At 42.4% G+C, this 25,514-nt stretch overlaps 1 protein-coding gene across 4 annotated transcripts in view; it reads left to right on the forward strand.

The window, feature by feature from the left end:
- The window catches only part of LOC144679037 (E3 ubiquitin-protein ligase RNF144B-like), an 81,588-nt gene that overhangs the window by 19,149 nt on the left and 36,925 nt on the right, over nt 1-25,514 (forward strand). For 2 of the 4 annotated variants that reach the window (XM_078539293.1, XM_078539291.1), the window contains exons 2-3: nt 10,247-10,451; nt 11,970-12,074. In XM_078539293.1, the coding sequence (XP_078395419.1) occupies nt 10,284-10,451; nt 11,970-12,074 (273 nt within the window). In that variant the 5' untranslated portion in view covers nt 10,247-10,283. Of the gene's footprint in view, nt 1-7,162; nt 7,283-7,510; nt 7,625-10,246; nt 10,452-11,969; nt 12,075-25,514 lie in introns of all 4 variants that reach the window. The other 2 variants (XM_078539292.1, XM_078539294.1) reach the window with 2 other exon arrangements.

A 25,514-nucleotide genomic window follows, 5' to 3' on the forward strand; every position in this document is an offset into this window, starting at 1 on the left:
TGTGATTATGGAATTTTATAATACATAAGTATTGCCCATTACTCCTGTGCTGACTGTACAAGAGGTGGTCCCTTAGTCTAATTTCCCTATAGTTCTTTACATGTTGTTTTTTCCCAACATTTACTTTGCTATTAAAAGCTTATACGGATTCTGTCTCCACCACTACAAGGCTTCCATGAACTGATAACCCTCAAATGTGGGAAAAAAAACGCTCCATATCACATTGTTATTTTAATCATGTTAAATTTATAACTTTTGGTTGCCAACCAGAGAAATATGAAGCAAGGGAGTTAATTTTGGAAAAGGGTGCTTAGTGACAAACTGTAACAGTTTTGTGTTCATAACAAATACTTCATAATGTAATCCTCACTATGTCACTGCTAAGTGATTAAGGTGTTCCTGAAGTTTAGTATTCTATCTTTCTCTTCCTTTAACTTGTACGCTCACGCTTAAGTTGTTCTGTTTAAAAACGTAATAAGGATTGTTATAAAGTTTTTTTTATTGCTACTTAACAGGTCGTGCGAACCATGCTACGCCTTTCTTCAGAGTTGAACAGCTGCCACTTTTCAAAATCTGCTCAGTGGGAATAGAGGCTACATTTCAATCCAAAACTGAATCTATTAGAATTAGTATTAGAATCAATGTCAGCTAAAACTGTGCCTATGATGTTAAATGAAAAACAATGAATAAGGGGCATCATCTTTCGGATGAGACATTTAACCCTTAACCCCATCCTCTCAGGTTGATATTAAATCCTACGGTACTATTTTGAAGAATGTTGGGGAGATATTGCTAGTGGTCTGGCTAGTATTTATCCCTCAAATATCACTAAAACTGATTATCTAGCCATTATCCCATTGTTGTGTATGGTACCTTGCTGTGTGCAAATTGGCTCTTTGCATTACAACACTGGCAAATTGGCTCTTTGCATTACAAGTGAGTACACTTCAGAAGTATTTCATTTGCTGCCAAATATTTATGGGACATCTTGTGGCCAAGGAAAGCATTATGCGGCGGTGGTGTAGTGGTATTTTCACTGGGCTGGTAATCCAGTGACCCAGGGTAATGCTCTGGGGACCTGGGTTTGAATCCCACCATGACAGATGGTGGAATTTGAATTCAATAAAAATCTGGAAGTAAAAGGTCTAAAACACCATGAAACTGATTGTCGTAAAAACCCATCTGGATTACTGATGTTCTTTAGGGAAGGAAATCTGCCATCCTGACCTGGTCTGGCCTACATGTGACTCCAGATCTGCAGTACTGTGGTTGAGTCTTAAAATGCCCTCTGAAATGGCCTAGCAAGCCACTCAGCTGTATCGAACCACTAAAAAGGAAGGAAACTGGACGGTCCACCTGGCATCACCCTAGGCACCAGAAACGGCGCTGGCAAACTCAGCCCTGTTGCCCCTGCAAATTCCTCCTTACTAACATCTGGGGGCTAATGCCAAAATTGGGAGAGCTGTCTCACAGACTAGTCAAGCAACAGCCTGACGTAGTCACAGTCACGGAATCATACCTTACAGATCATATTCTAGATGCTACCATCACCATCCCTGGATATGTTGTGTCCCACAGGCAGGACAGACCCAGCAGAGTTGGCAGCACAGTGGTATACAGTTGGGAGGTAGTTGCCCTGGGAGTCCTCAAAATCGACTCCGGCCCCCATGACGTCTCATAGCATCAGGTCAAACATGGGCAATGAAACATCATGCTGATTATCATGTACTGGCCCCCCACCTGCTTGATTGATACCCTATCCACAAAGATTCACTCCTTCCACCACCGAACAGTGGTAGCAGTGTGTACCATCTACAAAATGCACTGCAGAAACTCACCAAGGCTCCTCAGGCAGCACCTTTCAAACCCATAACCACTACCATCTAGAAGGGCAAGGGCAGCAGATAGATGAGGACACCACCACCTGGAAGCTCCCCTCCAAATCACTCACAATCCTGGCTTGGAAATATATCACCGTTCCTTCACTGTCACTGGTCAAAATCCTGGAACTTCCTAACAGCACTGTGGATGTACCTACACCACGGACTGCAGCGGTTCAAGAAGGCGGCTCACCAACACCTTCTCGAGGGCTATTAGAGATGGGCAATAAATGCTGGCCTAGCCAGCGATGCCCACATCCCGTCAACGAATAATAAGAAAAATGTGCAAGTTCTTTTGGTTTTTCTTAAAACCAAGGACAGAATCTCATTAGCTGCGTGGGTGTGGCTTTAGAGGCAGGAGTGTAGAGAAATTTTTGAAATGTGCCACTGGGCCTTTGACCCAATGTGTTTCCACCTCTGAATGATCTTGCCGGAGTGGAGGTCAGACCAGCATCAGTTACCCACCTGGAAATGGCACGTAGTTAATTATCAGTAATTAAGTGCCCACTTAGGGGTAAATTGTTGACGCTGTTGGAATCTCAGCTGGGGCCTGTTCACCGCCGGTGAGGATGGAGCCCGGAAAATGCTAGGAGGCAACCTCCTGGTGGCAGGCAAGGGAGCCAGCAAGGCCTCTTTTCGTCCTCCGTCCTCTAGAGCTACGGTGGCCCGAGGGTTACAGCCCAATCTGTGCTTTATTTTAAGTATGCAAAAGTGTTCAGGGGGCACCTTCATCTTGAGGCATCCTCGTGGTAACCCATCTACAGCAGCAGCACCCACCTCTCGTGCTGCTGCTGGCTGTCCACAACTTCGGGTACTCCCCGTAGCCCTCCCACCTGTGCAGTGCTCGTGCTGTTCTTAGTTGGATGGGACTCTTGGAGGAGGCCAATTAACAGGCCAGAAATGGTTTCTTCCCTCATTTAACTAAGGCGGTAAGATTCTTCCCCAAATGAGCCATTTCTCCTTCAGTGCAGTATCATGTGCAAACTCCAACTCAAACAGTATATTTTAGCACAGCAAAGCTAAAGCTCAAGCCACAATTATGACTCAGCCATGGTAAAACATGATGCACCCAATAAGTCAGGGACATAAATTTAATCCTTTACTTGTTGGAAAAATGTGTCCAAAAATAGGCATGGAATTGGGACCATATGGTGCTGGATGGATTCCAGTAGCCAAATTTTGAAGTTCGAATAGATGTACTACCAGTCCTAATCATCATCACTGTTATTAAGGATATTTTAATACCTTACAACCTGCAGAGGCATGTGAATTGGAATAATGGATTTGTATAATTAGTAGCTAAATTTCTTACACCACTGGATGTGCAGCCAAGAACTAAGGATGGTGGAATGACTGATTTTAAACTATTGGTCGGATTCCACCTCTCATCATTTCAGTGTGGTGATGGTGTAGCTAATCTCCTTTGATATTACTTCAAAAATGGAGTTCCCTATCGAATTTCAAAATACCCAATCAATAAAGATCTTTTGCACTTCAAAATCTCATATTTGGTTAAAAACGTTGAAACTTGATTCCTGCTGTGGCCGTATTCAAGGCTTTGATCATTTGTGACACGCAAAGATCTCAAAGCTAAACTAGTTTGTTGACAACCAGTATAGTTCCAAACTTCAATAATTACTCAAGGTCCATAATCATTGATAGAGGTAGATTTGGTCCACTTCTTGACAATACAGATATCCTTCCCCTTTCCAGTTCCCTTCACAGCTCTGGGAACTGCCCTTTGCTTAACGTAATTTCTAATGTTCATGAACATTAAGGGAAACTCCAAATAACTTCAGGAGAATTATTCTGGCAAAACCTTTTCTGGGGGTAATAGAGAAAAGTCACAAGAGCATTATGTCATTTTTACCAAGTTGATGTCATAAAGGTAAAGCACTTTTTCCAGTCTGATATAAGCTGTGAAACACAACTTGTACAAAAACAGATAATTTTTCACACAAGGTCTGGAACAGCTCCCCCCAAATTATTATGCTGGCTGCTGATCCAACACACAGCTGTCCAACTCAAAAAAAAAGCAAATAAAACAAAAACAAGATATTTTTATGCTGGACTCTGCAATTTCCCAACTTGCTCTGGTGTTAATCATTGCATGATTGCAATGCTTTTCCTGCTTTTATGGTAATTATACCAAACTATGATTAACAGATCAATTCCAGAAATTCAATCCCTGACATGCTGGTTTACCACACTTGGTTTCATCGCAACTAGGACACATAACAGGTTTCTGACTTGTTTCCAAAGTATTTGGCTTCAGTACAGCTACAGTCTAGTTTCTTTGACATTGTCTAACTGAGTTTATGTTGCATTGCTGTTTGATACACATGTATACACTTTTTATTTTTAGTCACATTTATACAGCATCTTTCCACACAAGTTAGTTGAAACCAACGGCAGAATTTGATAGTCACAGTGGTGGGCGCTGTCCATGGAAAACCGGTGGCAGCCCTGCCATAGGGTGTTTTGGAGGCTCGATAGGATTAAGTCCCAGTTGGGCGCTTACCTGCCTGCTGTTGGGCTTCCCAGCTCCTTGGGAATTTCCCCCACCACCACACCCTAGACATCCTGCTGCAATCCTGCCCCCAACAGCTGGCCAATCAGAAGCTGACAGCTCTGCAATACCGTCAGTGCCATCGGCAGCGGTGGCCCCTGCAGTGCTGCCTGCACCAGGGAACAAAGATGGAGCCCCAGGATTCAGGTGAGTGGGGCAGATTCGCCAGCGACAGAAAGGGAGGGCCTGGTGAAGGAGACATGGGGGTCGATTTGAAGTGCAGGGTGGGGCCTTACTCCAGGTTCCTCTGTTCCACGGGTGGGGAGTCTCCTTGTCCTTCCTGCTGGCTGCTGACCTGCTTCCCCCCCCCCCCTTTGCTAATCAGTGTCCAACAATGTCATTTATACCAGAGTTTCCCACCTGGATTGTGTGAGTGTAGTGCTGCCAACCCTCTGGGATTGTCCTGGGCTTTCCAATAGTTAAAGATTAATCTCCAGGACACTGCTGTGAGCAACCTGGGAGAAAATCATTGGGGTATTAAAAATAGTTGTTTTTTCTTTTAATTGTTTTATTGGTTATCAAAGTATTGGAGATGCAGCGAAGTGGAAAAGGTTGTGTGACTGCGCAGGGCAGTTGGAGGCAGGAGGTCACGTGATTAAAATCTTCAGGGATACATCTGGCCATAGTCGGCAGCTTTGAATATGCCACCTCATCGGCAGCTAAAGCCACCGGCCTTTAATTAATTGCGTTTGAGCTGGAAATGGAACTGCTCCATTTTAATTGCTCACCACTCTGTTCCTCGTGTGGGGCTAGAGCTAAAATTCTCTCGAGAAAATGCAACAAAACTATGGGACTTTTCTTACTGATGCATAGCTTCAGATCCTCAGCAAATTGCTCCACAATGTATATGCAGCTTTAATTTTTGGCCTTCCTATACCTTTTTTCCTTACCAAGTGTTGTGAAAGCTGGAAAAATATGTTGTTTTCCAATTATAGAATATGATGTGAAGCCCCACCTACTCAGGTGCAGATTGAGAAATCACGCTTGCACAAATTTTCTGTCCATTATTTGGAAAATCATAGGCTGCACGTTTGTGACTTCCTGACTTGAGCTTCGATGGGTGAGGCTCTGGCAGGGATTCAGCTTAGCAAATGTTTACCTACACAGGTGTGCCTTCCAGTGATTGGATGCAAAGCCAGAACCTTGAGATTCTGACACCCTTTGTAATTTACTCCAACAGAGTTTTAAGAGAGGTTGGGCTGCTTTTTGTATTTGCACTGGTTACAATCTGTAAACCAAACCATGTTTATAGATGTTTGGGACATTATAATAATTACAAAAAAAACATTAAAAGGGGAACTAAGCAAAATGTTCTTCTCATTAGAATATGGCATTTTCTGCCAGAGAGCATTTTTGAAGAAGTTTTATTTTTGAAAGGGTATCAAATAGTGGCTTGATAAAGAGGAATATAAGTGGATGAAGATGCAGGTAACCAGTTGGTAGTTCATGGAACAAATCACCAGTGCAGATTTGATGCACCATTTTAAGATAATGGTAAGAAATTCAGATTGAATGTCTCATAGGTGTCCAATTCACTCTGCCCGATCTTCCTCTCTCTGCTCAGCTCTAGTCCCAGGTGGAAGAAAATGACTTGTCTTTTTGGGCTAATCGGCTCTGTAAGCTTCAGCTCATTTTATGCCGAAAAGAGCACTAAAATAACAGTACCAAAGGTACTTAGACACCAGTGGCATGTAGCTTTCTTTTCCTTAGTATATTAGTGACACTGACAGTCCAGTATTTATTGCCCATCCTTCGCTGCATTGAGGACATTAAGAGGCATCCACCCTATGTGAGACTGAAATCTTATGCAAGTCAAATCAGGTAGAGTGGCAATTTCCATCCCCTTGAAGACATTAGTGGAATCAGTTGGTATTTGATCTGGATGCTTCCATTGTCATTTTTCCTGGTGCCAACCCAGAAATTTGCTGCACTTGGCGATGCCTTGAATTTACCAGAGGAACATTCCAGGTGTCAGCAAGGATTCCCTTAGCGGAACAGAAACAAAATTTGTTGTTAGGGATTTTAAGAAATTGAATGGAAAATTATTTATGGTAATGCAGCTAAATCCATGAGATTTCTTTTTGATTGGAGGTTTCTCGAAGCAGCACATAGGTTTTAAAACTTCATAATTCATTTCCTTTTTTTATCCCCTGCTGAATACATGCTAGGAAATGCTGCCAAAAGCACCATTGACCTCTCTGATACCGCGTTCAAATCAAAATTTTTCAGTCGTGATGCTGGAGAGTGAACAAGCTTTTTAACTATGAGAAAAGGAGAATAGGACTGGGAGTGAAATTACAGCTGATTTTGATTCCTATCCTCTGTGACCCAATCAGGGATCATTAGCTATCGATCAGGAACCCTGGTTGTTTTTCTTCTGTTTTGGAGATGATTGTAGTGTCTAGACTGCCTACTTTCAGCTCTGTAACATTGCTAGTCTCTACCCTGCCTCAGCCCATCTGCTGCTGAAACCCTCATCCATGTATTTGTTATCATTAGACTTGACTATTCCAATGACCTTGTGGCTGGCATCCTATTTTGTACCCTCCTATTTTGTACCCTATGAAACTTGAACCCATAAGCGCCTTTGCCTGTATCCTAACTCGCATCAAGTCCTATTCATCCATCACTCTTGTGCTCACTGACCTACCTTACCTGGTCCAGCTTCGTGTTGCTTTTAAATCCCTCCATGGTTTTATCCTTCCCTATCTAGGTGATCTCCTCCAGATTGACAACCCTCCAAGATCTCTGTGCTCCTCCAATTCTGGGCCCCTGCACAAATCCGATTTTCATCACCGCAACATTGGCGGAAGTGTCTTCAGCTACCTAGGCCGTAAGTTTAGAGAGAGAATTCTAGAACTCTCAAATTCTCTACCCCTCTCTCCTCTAAGACACTCTCTTCAAACCCCAGGTCTTTGACCAAGCTTTTGGTTACCTGTCATAATTTCTCCATATGTAGCTCGGTATCTGCTTTTATTTGATAAAATCCTGTGAAGTGCCAATGGAATGCTTTATTATATTGCTGGCACTATATAAATAAAAGTTGTTTGTTTCTGCCTAGCTGAGATCAGCCAATTCTGATATAAAGGTTTGTGAAACTCCGTGAGGTCTGTGTGGCTCAATAGCACATCCCGTGATACAATTACCAATTGAACCACTGAGGAAGCCGTCTTCAGTAAGTTTGTTTTATAAAACTTTGAACAAAAGATGTCTTTTGGTACATATTTCTATTGTCAAGAAACTTGGCAAGAGACAGGAAATATATTGACAGTTGAAACTGGAGCTTTAAAATATAAACACTCTGGATGGTTGCCGGATGGTTGCCGGGGGGGGGGTGGGGGGGGGGTGGTGGGGTGGGGTGGGGGGGGGGGGGGGGGGGGGATGTGGGTAAGTGGGATTAAGAATTATTAGGATGAATAAGAATTCCGTTGGGGGAGGGGATGTGGGTAAGTGGGTTTGAGAATTATACATTAGAATGAATAAGCATTCCGTTGGGGGAGGGGATGTGGGTAAGTGGGTTTGCGAATTATACATTAGAATGAATAAGCATTCCGTTGTGATATTACCCTGCTGCTTAGAGGGGGAAAGGGCAGCACAAGTTAACACGTCATCTCTTCACCTCTGGGACCCAAGTCTAATATCTGGTTGGAAGGCTTGCATAAATAAATTTGGGCACAGTCTCAGCTGGCTGTCAAGTGAACTTAAGCACAGTAGAAAATTGTATTAATGTACAAATTGATACTAAACTGAAGGGGAAATAAAGCACTTGCAGTTAATTAATGCCTTTTGTGTGCTCAGGCTTTCGTGTCCTCAGGCTATCTCAAAATGCATCGCAGCCTCTGAAGTACTTTTAAAGCATTGTTGTTATAATGTTATAACGCAGCTGCCGATTTGCGCTCAGCAAGATTCTAGAAACAGCAACTGTTTGACAGTCAACCTGTTGGCATGGGAAACTCTTTCGAGTTATCAACAGTCACAGATTGCAACTCTTTCGAGTACAATCACAGTTCTTGGTTTCCGGGAGTGGGACATGAACCCACAACCCTCTGATTCAAAGGCGAGGGTGCTATGCACTGAGCCACAGCTGACACCAAGATTCTAGAAACAGCAATGCAATAAGCAATTCAGTGATTTGCTTTAGTGGTGTTGGTTGAGGGAAGAATGTTACCAAAAGAGCTTCCTGCAGAGTCACCTTTTGGTTGACTCGTTTCCTGGCTGCCAATCAAAATTCTTAAAACGTCATAGGGCACATTTTAGTTGGCTTCATTTGGGCACGGGTTTAATCACCATAGTTACAATCTATACTTAGCTATGCCCATTGCCCCGATTATCACTGTGCTTGAATAAGTGGCAGTACTAGGCTGGTATGCCAACATGTTACACCAGAGTAATTTACTTGGTTTCAGACCTGTGGTTTCCTATGTAGTGAATTTCTGATCTTAATTGGGGCTAGTTTGAAGATGAGGAACCATTAGCCACACAGAGAGGAGGGAAAAGGTGAAGAAATCTCTGCTTATATTTCACCTTTCTCCTAACTATACTCAGTTCTGCCGAAGGGTCATGAAGACTCGAAACGTTAACTGATTTCTTCTCCACCGATGCTGCCAGACCTGCTGAGTTTTTCCAGGTAATTCTGTTTTTGTTAAGAAATCTCTGGGTTCACTGACAAGTTTCCTAGTGATGTTGACTGGAGACTAGGTTGCCTTTCCAACTGCTAAACCTGCCAATGGTGTATGCTCTGGTGAGACCTCAAAGGTTATAGAGACGAGCTATAAAAATAAAGTTAAATCAAAGATAGGTTACTCAGAAGAAAACTTATGCGTTCACTAATAGAAAGAGAACCTTGCATCTGTATAACATATCTCATATTTGAGAAATATTTCAAAACACGTCATACCAATTACTTTTGAAGTGCGTTCACTGTTGGGCAAACACTGCAGAAATGTGTACATAGCAAGGCCCTACGATAACAAATAACACCGTTTGTGTGGCATTGATTGCATGAAGAATGATAGCACAGGATACTGGGACGACTCCCTGCTCTTATTGGAAAAATGTGATGGACCCCTTAACCTGAACAAGCAGATAGCAGACACAGTTTGAAGTTTCTTCAGGGCAGTACCTGTAACATTACTGGGCTGAAGTTGCTGACACCTTTTCAATTTTGTACAGAATGAAGTTACTCCAAGGAGACTAATGTATTGTAATTGTATGGTTTGACATTGGCAATAAACAAGTTAGATTTAAATTATTTTGCCTCTTACTTCCCCAAAGATAACATGAAATAGAGACAGGGCTCTCATACTTATGTGCTACCTCTTTTGTTGTTGCTGCAGCATGCGAGTTCAATTCGTAAATGAAGAGTCTTAACATAATTTTTAGCAATCATGAAGAGAATCATTCATATAGTTGCAGAGAAAGTCTTTTCTTGAGTGAGAGAAGAATTAAGAGATGGTTACAAAAAATCCTGAAGTTAAATGTGATTTTAAGGAGTGTCTATGTTATACCTTTGAGTTGTAAAGTAGGTTGCCAATTAGGAAAATGATGGATGACTGAAAATCCAGAAACCACAGATTTAGTAAAATATAAGTGACCTGGTGCAAAGGCAGAAGGAGCTGAAATGGGTGGGTCACAAACCTAAATGGATGCTCAAGCTTTGGCGTTCTGCCAAAACAGGTGTTCAATGTTCTAGCTTATACCTTGGCTTTCTGATGGTGCATGAGAGAAAAAACAATGGTGATTGAAGGAACTGTCATGTTATGGAAGTATCTTCATCAATTCTTGTGATTACTGACAGGTACAAGGGGGATCCAGTGGCCTAATTCAGCAGAAGGATGGAGTCTTCCAGTAAAACCCACCATCACCCAATGATTGCAACAGGTTTGTCAGTGGGTGGGGAGTTGGCTTTGGACCCACTGGTGATGTGCAAGCTCTGCCTTTGTGAATACTCTCTTGATGGAATGACCACTCTGGAGCAATGCAACTGCTTTTTCTGCACTGTGGTGAGTGTGCCCAGCAATGCATAATAACAGGAGAGTTTATCAAGATTAAAACTGATTGAATGGTGTTAATGAGCTCACTATCATTTTGATTGGGTTGGAAAGACTTGGTTTTCTTTTTAGTAGTGACTCCTTCAAAATATCATTTCATCCGCACCCTGCCTCAACCCATCTGCTGCTGAGACCCTCATCGTACTCTTGTTTCCTCCAGGCTTGAATATTTCAGTGCTCTCTTGGCTGACCTCCCTTTTCCAAACTCCATTAAGCACATCCAAAACTCTGCTCATATTCTAAATCACACCAAGATCTGCTCACCCATCATTGCTTGTTGACCTACGTTGGCTCCTGATACATTAAAGACTTTTTTTTTGAAAGAAATGCTCATTTATGTTCAAATCACTCTATGGCTTCGCACCTCCCTATCTCTAAACTTCCTACAACCATCCAAGGACTCTATCTTCCTCCAACTTGTGCAACCCCCCCTACACTTCCTTTATGTACTTTTGGTGATGATGCCATCTAGTTGCCAAGTTCTGAAATTCCCTTCCCAAACCCCTCCATCTCTCCTCTTAGACGTTGAATAAAACCTGTCTCTCTGAGCCAAAGTAGAGGACATTCGGATAGATGAGCAAACACTTGATCAGTGTTCTTTTTTGTTTTGTTTTATGTTCCTATGAAAAGCCTTGCTAAGTTTTACCTTTATTAAAGGTGTTTCATTGGTGCGGAACTAAAACAGCCCAGGATTTAAATCATGTACAGATATTTAATGGACTGGTGCTACATTGCAGTGTCTACAACTTTTGTGTCCATTTGAAAGAAGCCAGTTTATGCCTGAATGAAGACAGCAGACACTGGAGCATAGTATTAGAGTGATTTTGGATAATCTGAAATTCTGCCCCTTAACCTTTTGGTGTTGGACTTGAGGCTGAATTTGTCTGAAATTTATCAGACATTAGGAAGCCACCAATGTCTTGCTAGAAAAAAAAGCAGCAGGTTGAAAACCAGATTTACCCTGACTTTCACCTATTTAAGTTTGATGTCCTTTCCCTTTGGGCACTGGGACTCATCTTAAATATAGGCAGAAAATGCTAGAAATGCACAGTAATTCATTCAGCATCTGTGGTGAGAAGAGATCAGTGTCTGGACAATTTTTCAGAGCCCATATGGTGGTTATTTTATTCTATCTGGTGTTTGGAGGGGTGGGGGGCGGAGAAAAACGGGTCCTTCTCATACAATCTATTCACCGAGTCATGTGTTTTATTGCATGGCTGAATAAGTCGCAAGATGACATTCCTGATAACGAACTTTTTAAAGTTTTTTTTAAGTAAAGGTACTGTACAAATGTAGAGGAGCATGTACAATATCTTTAAGTATTGCATTCAGCTAATTTATTTCCTTAGAATGTCACACCAAATAATGAGGAGTGAAACCCAGGGTTTCACCGATGCAATAAACATGCTGATATTGTAACACCAAATAACTGACGTATTTTCTATTTTTCGTTATGTTTTGACTGATCAGTGCTTAACACGATATGTAGAACTGATGATCAGAGAAGGTTGTGGATCTCCTATCACATGCCCAGAGCTTGGATGCCCTAAAAATGGGGTCTTGCAGGATGCAGAGGTAAAAATGTTTTGTGTATTATAATGTTTAATGGGGTCCATCTTCTTAACAACCTGATGTTTGATACAAATGCTTGTAGTTTTTGATGATTTGGTTTTTAATGTTGCAAAATTTATAGTTTTATGAACTTTCACATTTAAAATCCACAGCTAGCTGCTAATGTCATTATAACACACACAATTCTGATGTTTGAGCCAATCAATCTGTAACAGTTTATTTTCTTTTAATCTGTCAGTTATTCTCTTTCCCCTCACACCTCTTAACTGGGCCATTCGTCACTCTCTAGATAGGCGGTGTCGCACCCTTCTCATTTCTAAGCTTTTTGGCAATGCTGCTCTGTCACTGCCAGCAAGGAAAATCTTGCAGAAGTGATTCCAGAGGGAAAATAGAACAAAGCACCCATTTGAACTCGTACCCACCTCTTAGAGACCTGGGGCTGGATTTCCCCATTGGAGATGGGAATCGGGTGGCAGGTTCGATCCCAGGTTGTGAACCTGCCCTTGATGTCAGCGTGCTGTGAAGCCTGATTTTCATGGGATCGACATGTTATTGACCCTAGAAATGGGTCTGCTACCCAATTAGCAGGAATGGAGGTGGGACACCAGGGGAGTGGACCACATTCTGGTCCAAATCAGCAGCCATTGCAGTGGTTGACTTTTGTGTGTGTTTTTTTTTGAAAAAGTGAGAATCTTCATGTTCAATGTGGCCAGGGCAAATAGAGTGCTGGGACCTGAGATAGGCTAGGGAAAGGTTAGCTATTAAAACTTTATTGCTTAGCACTTTTTTTGTCCAAACTTTCACTTTTTCTTTTGCATTAAATGAAACTGTTTCTCCGCTGCCACACCTGTTTCTGCCTGGTTGTTGCTGGTCATTTCTCAGATCTCTGATGGCTGCCCATACTCATGAGATGCATGTATTGAATTCAGTAGTAATAAGTCCACCAAGTCTTAGATTTTTTTTACAAAGCTAAATTAAACATTTATTAATATAAGAAAAGATTTTAAGCACATACATAGGTCTACAAATTACTACTATTATAACTCCTATTTCCCCTAATTAATCTGATTCCCAGTTACACATCTGTTAAGACATCAGTAAAATCAAATAGGATTAAATAGACACAGGCAAAGCACACACAACCCTGGGCAGTGAAATTCAAAATCAGTTTTCTTAGCTTTGATGCCTGTGTACAGCAGCTTGATGCATAGAGGCTGGAGGCTTTTCACACTTGTTAGATCTTAGAATGCCCTCCCCCTTACACATAACCTCATCTCCTTTTATACATGTTTCTCCCTTTTTAATGTAAATTCCATTGTTCCAATATGTCTTTTCAACTTTACTTTTCTCATAATATATGAGTACTATGAAAGATTTATATTATCCCCCCTTTGGGGAAAAATAAACATACTGTTTGACTTAGCTCCTTATGGCTAGGTGTAACATCTCATCATCTCTTTGAAATATCTAAAAATGCAAATGTTCCTCACACCTCACATTCTAAAACTTCAGCTATGTTTACCTATTTAGCATTTCAAGCCTAGCTTCCCTTTTGATAACTCAAGATCTCCAGACTCGCTATCTCTAATTCAATTGAATCCCCCCCACACACATCTATACAGAGAAACTAATCCAAACCCCATCATTAACTACCTTTACAGTAAATCACAATAATATTATGAAAATGATTGTATTTTCATCTCGCCCCACCCTCCCCGGTCCTCTGGAAATTCGTCAGTTGGGAATGGAGGTGACAGATTGGCATGCAGATCGCTGGCACCAATCTTTTTGTCGCCTGCCTCCGTTCTATCTTGATTCGGGACGGGAAAATTCCAGCCCTGGACACACCCTGCCTGTTGTAGTGACTTTGCTTTGCAACACACAGCACTTCTTCATCAAAAAAGAATTGGATTGGAAAGAGCAAGCCAAGGATTGAAATACTATGTGATTTCCATAGGGGTTTGACTATCGAAAGGCCTACATGAGTAGTGAGGTGTCATCAGGTGGTAGTGCTTCATCTGTACCATGTTGTTGTGAGATGAACTTTTGTCTACCATTGCCAATTTATGTTGGCAAGTAGAAAACATGATATCAAAGTGAGTGGACGTCAGAGTTTTTTTTTCCCCCCACACACAAGGAAATTTGGGGACAGAATCATCTGGACCCAGTCTTGTGCTTCCTACTGGTGTGCTTATGGCTGATTTTTGCTAGCTGTCTGGAAGTTGGTTACTTGTTTGACTACTCCTAGGGTGATATGAGATCAAAAAAGAGAAAGAATAGGCATAGAATCATAGGGTTACAGTCATAGAGTTATACAGCACAGAAACAGGCCCTTTGGCCCATCGTGTCCGTGCCGGCCATCAAGCACCTATCTATTCTAATCCCATCTTCCAGCATTTGGCCCGTAGCCCTGTATGCTATGGCGTTTCAAATGCGCATCTAAATACCTAAATATTGTGTATGTTCCAGATTCCAACCACCCTCTGGATGAAAAAATTTTTCCTCAAATCCCCTCTAAACCTCCAGTCCCTACCTTAAATCTAGGCCCCCTGGTTATTGACGCCTCCGCTAAGGGGAAAAGTTTCGTCCTATCTATGCCGCTCATAATTTTGTATATCTCTATCAGGTTCCCCCCCCTCAGCCTTCTCTGCTCTAAGGAAAACAGCCCTAGTCTATCCAGTCTATCTTTGTAGCTGAAACGCTCCAGCCCCAGCAACATCCTGGTGAATCTCCTCTGCACCCTCTCCACTGCTCCACCTAACAATGTAACATTTGTTACTAGGGTCTGAAAAGAGGTGCCTGTAAACTACTTGGTTTGTTCCTGGATTGAGACAGGAGTCTTGAGACGAGTGGAATGTCCCATATCAGAAAGCGTCTTCAGTGTATTCAGTTGGGGTTATGAAAGTGCCATATGACTTGCAGACATTTGACAGCTTGATAGTCATTTCCTTTCTGCCCGCTGAAATACCTAATGAAATCAATGCATGCATTTTGAACCAAGGCGGCTGCCATGGATTATTTGTCTGGCTTTTGAGTAGCCACCGACCCTGCCATTTTAATTTTTTTGGCTACTTTGATGGCCAACCTTTTTGCATTATGTCAGATTATTCGTATCAAGCAATGTCTGTATCAAAATCAAATTAAAATTGGTTGGGTGCCCAATCGGTCATGTGCCTACAACAGAATTACACCAAAAACTTGCTTCATATTGAAGTGTAGGGGGCATTTTTGCAACACTGGGCTGACTGTTTGGTAACTTCCATAGGTTACCTCTTGAGTCTTAATTTCCTGTCATAAAAAGAAATGTGTTTTGGTTTTTGTATTCAGCAAAGTAAAGAATATCCAGATAAAAAAAATAAAGAAAATGCAGTTGATTATTCAGCATCTGAAAATTTAAGAGAGTCACATCCGTTTGTCAGCTTATCAGAACTGAGGCATATTGGTGCTGAAACATGGATTTTCCCACACTGTTTCAGCATAAAGTATTTCTAGTTTTATTATAACAGACAGATAGTGTAAAGCTCCTTCCAACTCTGCCCCAACAGTATGGTGTAATTCCAAACTCTGACCAGCATCTCATCCTGCACCAGTGTAATACTTCTGTTAATTGTTACAGCATAGGAGATGGCCATTCGGTTGATGGAAGGGGTCATCAACAGCGCTCTCAAGTGGCACTTGTTTAGCAATAACCTGCTCACTCACGCTCAGTTTGGGTTCCGCCAGGGCCATTCAGCTCCTGGCCTCATTAAAGCTTTGGTTCAAGCATGGACAAAACAGCTGAACTCCAGAGGTGAGGTGAGAGTGACTGCCCTTGAATCAAAGCAGCATTTGACCGAATGTGGCATCAAGGAGCCCTATCAAAACTGAAGTCAGTGGGAATCGGGGGGAAATCTCTCCGCTGGTTGGGTTCATACCTAGCACAAAGGAAGATGGTTGTGGTTGTTGGAGGTCAGTCATCTCAGTTCCAGGACATCACTGCAGGAATTCCTCAGGGTAGGTCCTAGGCCCAACCATTTCAGCTGCTTCACCAATGACACTCCTCCCATCATAATGATGATTGTGCAAATGTTCAGCACCATTCATGACTCCTCAGATGCTGAAGCAGTCCATGTCCAAGTGCAGCAACATCTGGACAACATTCAGGCTTGGGCTGACAAGTGGCAAGTAACATTTGTGCCAGACAGGCGCCAGGAAATGACCATCTTCAGCAAGAGAGAAACTAACCATCGCCTCTCAAGATTCAATGGCATTACCATCGCTGAATCCTATCAACATCCTGAGAGTTACCATTGACCAGAAACTGATCTGAACAAGCCATTTAAACACTGGCTACAAAAGCAGGTTAGAGGCTAGGAATCCTACTGCAAGTCACTCACCTCCTGACTCCCCAGAGCTTGTCCACCATCTACAAGGCACAAGTCAGGAGTGAGTGAATACTCCCCACTTGCCTGGATGAGTGCAGCTCCAAAAGCACTCTAGAAGCTTGACACCATCCGGGACAAAGCAGCTTGCTTGATTGGCTCCACATACATGTACTCTCTCAACCACTGGCAGCAGTGTGTACCAGCTATCAGATGTACTGCATGAGCTCACCAAGGCTCCTTAGACAGCACCTTCCAAACCCAGGACCATTACCATCTTTAAGGACAAGGTGAGCAGATGCATGGGAACACCACCACCTGGAAGTTCCCCTCTAAGCCACTCACCATCCTGACTTGGAAATATATCGCTGTTCCTTCACTGTCGCTGGGCCAAAATCCTGGAACTCCCTCCCTGACCGCACTGTGGGTGTATCTACACCACATGGACTGCAGTGGTTCAAGAAGGTAGCTCACCACCACCTTCTCAAGAGCAACTAGGGATGGGCAATAAATGTTGGCCCAGCCAGCGACACCCATATCCCATGAGTGAATAATAAAAAAAAATTCGGTCCTTCATGCCCTTTTGGAGCAATTTACCTAGTCCGTTTCCCGCCTTCTCCCTTTAACCCTGCACATTTTTTTCTTTTCTGATAACAATCCAATCCCCTCTTGAATGCCTTGATTGAACCTGCCTCCACCACGAGGCAGTGCGTTCCAGATCCTAATCACTCGCTGTGTGAAAAAAGCTTTTCCTCATGTTGGTCATAGCTTCTTTTGCCAATTACCTAAATCTGTGCCCTCATGTTCTTGATCCTTCCACCAAAGGCAACAGTTTTTCCTTATCTACTCTGTCCGGAACCTTCATGAGTTTAAATTCCTCCATCAAATCTCTTTTTCAACCTTTTCTTTTTCTCAGTCTTACAAACTTCCTGAGTGTGAGTGACAGTTTAGCATTATCAGTGCTGAGGTGTAGACTGAATTACTGTGCTGTGGACTCTGGATTGTGTTGAGGCTGTCTAAACTCATTTGATGAGCATGAAGTAGTCCAGTCCTAGCTACCAGAGGCAAAGAAGCTATATTCTCATTTTATACATAATGACATTCTCCAAGTGGTCCTTGTCTTCACAAAAATTGTTGACAAGCTTTTACTCTTTGGGAAGAGTTGTGATGGGTGGGTGGATTAGACGAGAAGCTTTAGTCACAATAAAATCAACTATAAGTGATGAATGGTTGTTATGATCCCCAGCTGAGGTTACCCCTGGTCTGGCCTGATCCCAGGGTGGATCCCAGCTTGATAGGTCATAACCTTTATTTGTTTGTTTAGATACGTGGCAAGTAGCCACTGAACAGCGGCACAGGGGTCAGCTGATGAACTTTTAACAAACGAGTAAAACATTTATTCAACAAAAGAAAAGATGAGCCATGTTACAATACTTCTTCACCCACAACTATACCTTTACAGATGTGTACAGATTTGTACACAATTTACAAAAGCTATCTTATACTCTAATGTACACAGTAAGTACCCAGTCTCGCTGAATTCCACCCTTCACATGAGGGTTTCCAATCTCCATTCTCCAAGAACTCCCTTTGGAATCTTCTCCCAAACCGATGCTTTCTCTCAGACGCTTTCCACAAGGGTTCACTTCCAGGGTTTCAAACTCTCCTCCTGATGTTCCTCTTCCCTGGGTCACCACTTGCATTCAAGCTGTCTTCCACACACTCTGTCTCTCTGACTCAGCTATCAATAGTACACCACTGCTTCACATGCCCAAGGCAAAGAGTTACAGACCTTCAGTTGTCTCTTTGGACCTTCTTGCCTCTTACAAGCAGTTCTCACTTTAAATCTGCTTTCTGCAGCTTTTGTCTCCTTCAATCTGAAGCATCGAGACTTTCTTTCTGCCCCTCACTCTTAACTTCACTTAACAGGGCCTTTTCCAGGTTCCTGTCTGTTCTTTGACTAGAAGGTCATCTTTGGACTCTTCTTCCACTCCCCTGGATTTTTGGGGTTTTTAGAAACATAGAACCTAGGAGCAGGAATAGGCCATTCGGCCATTTGAGCCTGTTCCACCATTCAATAAGATCATGGCTGATCCTCTGTCTCAATGTAATATTCCCGCTTTCTCTCCATACTCCTTGATGCCCCTAATATCTTAAAATTTATCAATTTCTTTCTTGAATGTAGTCAGTAAATAACTGCCTTTCTGTTTTTCACACCGAAGCGTGTAACTTCACATTTATCCACATTATACTGCATCTGCCATGTGTTTGCCCAGACACGCAAATAGCTGGGGCCCAAGCACTGATCCCTGCGGTATACCACTAGTCACTGCCTGCCACCCGGAAAAAGACCCATTTATTCCCACTCTCTTGTTTCCGGTCTATCAGCCAATTCTCAATCCATGCCAGTATATTACCCCCAATCCCATGTGCTTTAATTTTTCCCACTAGCCCCTAATGTTGGACCTTTTCAAAGGCCTTCCTGAAATCCAAATACACCACATCCACTGGCTCTCCCTTATGTATTCTACTAGTTACATCCTTTAAAAAAAACTCCAGTAGATTAGTTAAGCAGAACTTCCCTTTCATAAACCTATGCTGACTTTGTGTAATCCCGTTAATGCTTTCCATGTGTTCTGTTACCTCTTCTTTTATAACAGACTCTAGCATTTTCCCCACTACTGATGTTAGGCTAACTGGTCTGTAATTCTCTGTTTTTTCTCTCCCTCATTTTTTAGACAGTAGGGTTACATTTGCCACCTTCCAATCTAAAGGAACTGCTCCAGAGTCTATAGAATTTTGGAAGATGATCATCAAAGCATCCAATATTTTCAGGCACTTCCATTAGTACTCTGGGATGTAGAATATCAGGCCCTGGGGATTTTTCAGCCTTAAGTCCCATTAATTTCTCTAGCACCATTTTTTTTAACTAATACTGATTTTCTTCAATTCCTCCCTCTCACTAAACCCTTGGTTCCCTAACATTTTTAGGAAATTATTTGTGTCCTCTTTTGTGAAGACAGAGCCAAAATATTGTTCAATTCTTCTGCCATTACTTTATTCTCCATTTATAATTTCTCCGTTTTCTGACTGTAAGGGACCTATGTTTGTCTTTGCTAATCTTTTTCTCTTCACGTATTTATAGAAGCTTTTACAGTCAGGTTTTTATCCTTGCATACTCCATTTTCCCTTCTTGATCAATCTTTTTGTCCGCTTTTGCTGAATTCTAAACTGCTCCCAATCCTCAGGCTTGCTGCTTTTTCAGGCAATTTTATATGTCTCCTCTTTGAATCTGATACTATCCCTAATTTCTTTTGTAATCCATGGTTGAGCCACCTTTCCTGTTTTATTTTTGCACCAGACAGGAATGGATAATAGTTGTAATTCATGCATATGTTCCTTAAATATTAGCCATTGCCTATCCATTGTCAACCTTTTCACTAAGGTTCCCCAATCCATGGTTGCCAACTCATGCTTCATACCCTTGTAGTTCCCTTTATTTAGATTCAGGACCCTAGTTTTGGATTCAACTTCTTCACTCTCCATTCTATCATTTTATGGTCACTCTTCCCCAAGTGATCCTGCACAACAAGATTGTTAATTGATCCTTTCTCATTGCTCAATACCCAGTCTAGGATAGCCTGCTCTTTAGTTGGTTCCTCAACATATTGGTCTAAAAAAACATCATGTACACACTCCAGGAAATCCTCCTCCACAGTGTTATTGCTAGTTTGGTTTGTCCAATCTGTATGTAGATTAAAGCCATCCATGATTCCAGTTGTACCCTTATTGCATGTGTCTCTAATTTCCTGTTTAATGCCTTTCCTTTCTTCTCCATTACTGTTTGGGGGCCTATAGACAACCCCCACCAACATTTTCTGCCCCTTGGTGTTTCTTATCTCCACCCAAACAGATTCCGCATCATGATTTTCCAAGCCAATATCCTTCCTCACTATTGAATTGACTTCCTCCCTTACTAACGATGCTACCCCACCTCCTTTCCTTATTTGTCTGACCTTCCTAAATATTAAATACCCCTGGATGTTCAATTCCCATCCTTGGCCACCTTGCAGCTATGTCTCTGTAAATGCAACTATAGCATAACCGTTTATATCCAACTGCGCTGTTAATTCATCTACCTTACTGCGAATGCTCCAAGAATGAAGATACAATGCCTTTTGACTTGTCTTTTTAGCCTTGTTAGTCATTTTAGCTTTATTTTGCACTGACCCCATTTGTTTTTTGCCCTTGTTTTTCTGCCTTCCACTTTTGCTGTCTTTTGTTTCTATCCTTGTTTCTCCCTCCTCTATCTCCCTGCTCAGGTTCCCACCCCCCTGCCATTCTAGTTTAAACCCTCCCTGACCGCACTAGCAAACAGCAGCCCCCCACCCCCCCGCCCCCCACTCCCGGCCCGGCCCTGCCTAGATGCAACCTGTCCTGTTTGTACTGGTCCCACCTTCCCCAGAACCAGTCCCAGGAATCTGAATCTCTCCCCTCTACACCATTTCTTCAGCCATGTATTCATCCAGTATATCCTGTTGTTTCTACTCTCGCTAGCACATGGCACTGGTAGTAATCCTGAGATTACTACCTTTGAGGCCCTACTTTTTAATTTACGTCCTAACTCCCTATATTCAGCTTGTAGGACCTCATCATTTTTTTTCACCTGTGTCGTTGGTACCAATATGTACCACGACCACTGGCTGTTCACCCTCCCCCTTCAGAATGCCCTGCAGCCTCTCGGAGACATCCTTGACCCTGGCACCAGGGAGGGAACATACCATCCTGTAGTCTCTTTTGCGGCCACAGAAACGCCTGTCTGTTCCCCTTACCATTGAATCCCCTATAACTATAGCCTTGCCACTCTTCTTCCTCCCCTCTTGTGCAGCAGAGCCACCCATGGTGCCATGGACTTGGCTTCTGCTGCTTTCCCCTGAGAAGTCGTCTCCCCCAACAACATCCAATACGGTATATCTGTTAAAGAGGGGACGGCTGCAGGAGACTCCTGTACTACCTGCCTTCCTCTACACTGTCTGGTGGTCACCTAAACCCTTTCAGCCTGTTCAAGACTTTACCTGTGGTATGACCACCTCACTGAACGTGCTGGTCATGGTAATCTCAGCATCACAAATGCTCCACAGTGTATCCACCCGCAGCTCCAGCTCTGAAATGCGCTCTTTTTAAATCTCCGCTCTCTCAGCTCCCGCTCTTTTTAAATCTTACCAAGGCTGCTGCTCCTCTCACACTGCCTCCTGATCTTTAGCTTGTGACTGGCTATATGTCCCCTATCTGTCCCCTTTGCTCCAGTCTCTCCTGGCAGCAACTTTCAGAATGAACTGCACTCAAACAGCTTCCAAAAGAACTGCTGTTTCGCTTCTGTGTGTATGTGTGTGTCTGTGGGAGGGATCTGCCCCTCTAGCCTCCTGTTGCTAGGCAACAGCCAGTTTTCTGTTATTTTCTTTCACACAATGCAACCCTTGATCTGCTATTATCACATTCTGATTTCTTACCTTTACACCATTATCAGCATCTTTTTTAGCCCTTACCACTACCATTAACACTCCCTTTGTCCTTTAGTTCATGACATCTTTGTCATTCTCTTCTTTGCCCCCACCTATCGCTGGCCTTCTGTCCAACTTTACCTGCTCCACCCTCCCTTAAACAGTATAAATGTCACCACATTTCCACTTCTCTTCAGCTCTGAAGAAGGGTCATATGGATTCCACAGATACTATAAGACCTGCTGAGTTTTTCCAGCATTTTCTGTTTTTGTTTCAGATTTCCAGCTTCCGCAGTATTTTGCTTGTATCTTAGTTTTCGACTGTTGTTTGTTTAACTTCTCCTTAGGGATCGTAAAACTCCTCATTAGAAATGCAAGCACCTTTTCTTAAAGCGAAACTAAAACTCCATTTGACCTTTCTTAACATACAGACACAGAAATACAAATCAGACTTAAACTTTAAAGCTGAAACATGTTCCTAACACCTACAAATACCAATATAACTTACTTATACCATTATTAGGAAATAGAGATAGTTTACCTAATTTATAGCAAACTCTGTTTATCCAAACAATTGTTTTAATTAGACACCTCTCCAGGGGTTAGCTCTGGTAACACATGCCTTTGAAGGTTGATGTTTCGCACCAGGGACTGGAACACAACAATCTAGGCTGACATTGCAGTGCAGTACTGTAGGAATGCAACACTGTCTAAAGTGCTGCATCTTTTGAATGAGATGTTAAGGTGGACAGGGCCTCGGATCATCAGGTGGATGTAAAAGATTCCAGAGCATTAGTGAAAAAGAAAGGAGTTCTCCCCAGTGTCCTGGCCAATCTATCCTTCAACCAATATCAGTTAAATAAAACAGATTATCTGGTTATCAACCCATTTGCTGTTCATGGGAGCTTACTGTGTTCAAATTGACTGTAGCATTTCCCATATTACAACAGTGACTGCACTTCATTGGTTGGAATGTGCTATGGGGTATCCTGATGCTGTGTAAGGTGCTTTTTAAATGCAAGTCTTTCTGATTATTGATTTATTTAGGCAAACCCCCAGCCTCTCTTGCATCTGTGTAGTATTAGCTTTTTATACTGTACTGTACTCTGTCCTTTTGGGTTCCATGGCTATCTCTCCCAGCTTTTCTCCAAGGCTGGGAACAATTTCCTGCTTTGCACTTAGTCATCCAGCTCTCCCAAGCTTCTGTCTTTCTGTTTCCTGGGATTCATGTTCAACTTTTCCTGTCTTTCCCTCCTCCCACCAGCAGCCCACACACAATCTCTACTGCTTTGGGCTTCAGCATCCTGCTTGCTCTCTGCAATCTGATCATCCAAGTAAGAGTTCACAAATGGAGAGAGGTACATGCTAGAAGCGTTGGTCAAGAAATCTGCATCTGATATTAAATTAATTTAAATTGCCATGTTAGGGCTGCTCTTTTGCAGCTGAATTGGGAATTATCCCTTTGAATCTTCAGACTGTCCCTCTCTTTCTTCTCTTCCCTGTCTTGAGCCTGATCTCCTGTCCACACTCTGACTCAGATTAAAACCAATTCTACTTCTCATCCTTTTATCTCATCACGTTTACTTTCACTTTGTGGGCCTGAAAATACAATGTGGGGAGAGGGCGGGGGTTGGGGGCTGGGGGAGGGTGGAAATGTGAAAGTACGACCGCCACCACAAACTGTTTTGAGAACTAACTTTTTTATTTTTGTACATGTGCAGCGAATCCTTACTGTGGCCAGATAACCTTTTATTTCTTATATTCCAATAAATCAATGTGTGAAGTTTAGATCAGTACAAAACAACTTCATTAATTGAGAAAATGCAGTTGTTATTGTGAAGATTGAATTTTTTTTGGAGTTTTTTTAATTCATGGGAAAAACCCCCAAACATGAGGACAATTGTTTGTCTCTGTTTAAAATTAACTTTGGCCTTAAACTTCCCCTAGATGTTTTTTGATAAGCAAGTGTCAAGCTGGAAATCCCCTCCCGCTGCCTGTACGGTGACAATGTGAAGAATGTGGCCTGGTAACTTACTCTGACGTAGCAGTTCTCGGCCCACATTAATCTCAAACCTGAAACTGATTACAATGGATGTAATGTTGTCTTGAGGACATTCTTTAAGTGTTATCTGGTCACTGAGCACTAAGTTATTATCCAACCCACTTATCAGTACCATGAACTTTAATAAGTGGGAAGATTAGCGAAGCTGCTATTGTTCTCAGCAGCCACAATGTGCATTTATATAGTGGCTTTCATATTGTAGACCATCCCATGGTACTCCACAGGAGCATTGTCAAACAAAATTTGACACTCTGCCACATAAGGAGATGTTAGGTCAGGTGACAAAAGCCTTAGTCAAAGAGGTAGCTTTTAAGGAAAAGGAGAAAGGTAGAGGGACCGACCAGTTTAGGGAGTGAATTCCAGATCTTGGGGCCCACGCAACTGAAGGCATGGCCATCAATGGTCAAATAGTAAAAATTGGGGATATGCAAGAAGCCATAATTGGAGGAGTGCAGAGATCTTAGGCTTGAAGAGGATACAGAGATAGGGATGGCCGAGGCCAAGGAATGATTTAAAGACGAAGATGAGAATTTCAAAATCAAGATGGTACAGGACCAAGAGCCAATGTAGGTCAGCAAGCTCAAATGATTGTTGAATTGGACTTAGTGAGGGTTAGGATATACACAGCAGAGGTTTGGATAAATTCAACTTTATGAAAAATGGGAGGCTAGCCAGGACAGTATTGGAGTGGTTAAGTCTCAAGATGACAATGCTTCTAGAGCAGAGAAGGTCAAAGGAAAATTTAATAAAGTTTCTCAAAATTAAGAGTGGTTTTGGTGGGTCTGTAAGCAGAGGACACTGGTTTAAGTAATTGTTAAAAGAATCAGAAGGGAGATGAAAGGATTTACTTTTGTTAACTCAGCAAATTGAGGATTGGTTAACGGACAGAAAATAGAGAATTACAAATAAATGGGACGTTTTCTTGTTTGCTAATGAAACATCTCCAGGATTAGTGCTTGTGTGTCAGCTATTTACAGTCTATATCAATGTCTTAGATGAGGGGACCGAATGTACTGTATCCAGGTTTTCTGGCAATACAAAGCTAGGTGGGATAGTAAGTAAGAGGAGGATGCAGAGACTACAAAAGGATTTAGATGATTTAAGTGAGTGGACCAGAATGTGACAGATGGTAGGAAAATAGGAAAGCAGAATTTTTTTTAAATTGAGTGATTGGGAGGTGTTGGTATTCAAAGGGGTTTAGGGTACCCTTGCATGAGATTCACAAAGTTAACATGCAGGTAGAGCAATTAATTGGGAAAGCAAATGGTATGTTAGTCTTTATTGCAAAAAAAAGTCTTACTGCAATCATGTAGAACCTTGATAAGATCACATCTGCAGCAGAATTTAATGGGGGGCAGGATTTGCTGCCCCACCAACCTATGAGTTGGTAGGGAACGCATCCCTGCTGACACTGGCTGTCCTGCAGCTATTTAATGCTGGGAACAGCATTAATTGGCTGGAGGTGAGCCTTCTGCCCCTCAGTCAGGAGGAAGCCCTGCCTCTCAGGACTGCCAGCCAAT

Source organism: Cetorhinus maximus, chromosome 3 (genome assembly GCF_964194155.1).
Source record: "Cetorhinus maximus chromosome 3, sCetMax3.hap1.1, whole genome shotgun sequence".
Taxonomy (NCBI): domain Eukaryota; kingdom Metazoa; phylum Chordata; class Chondrichthyes; order Lamniformes; family Cetorhinidae; genus Cetorhinus; species Cetorhinus maximus.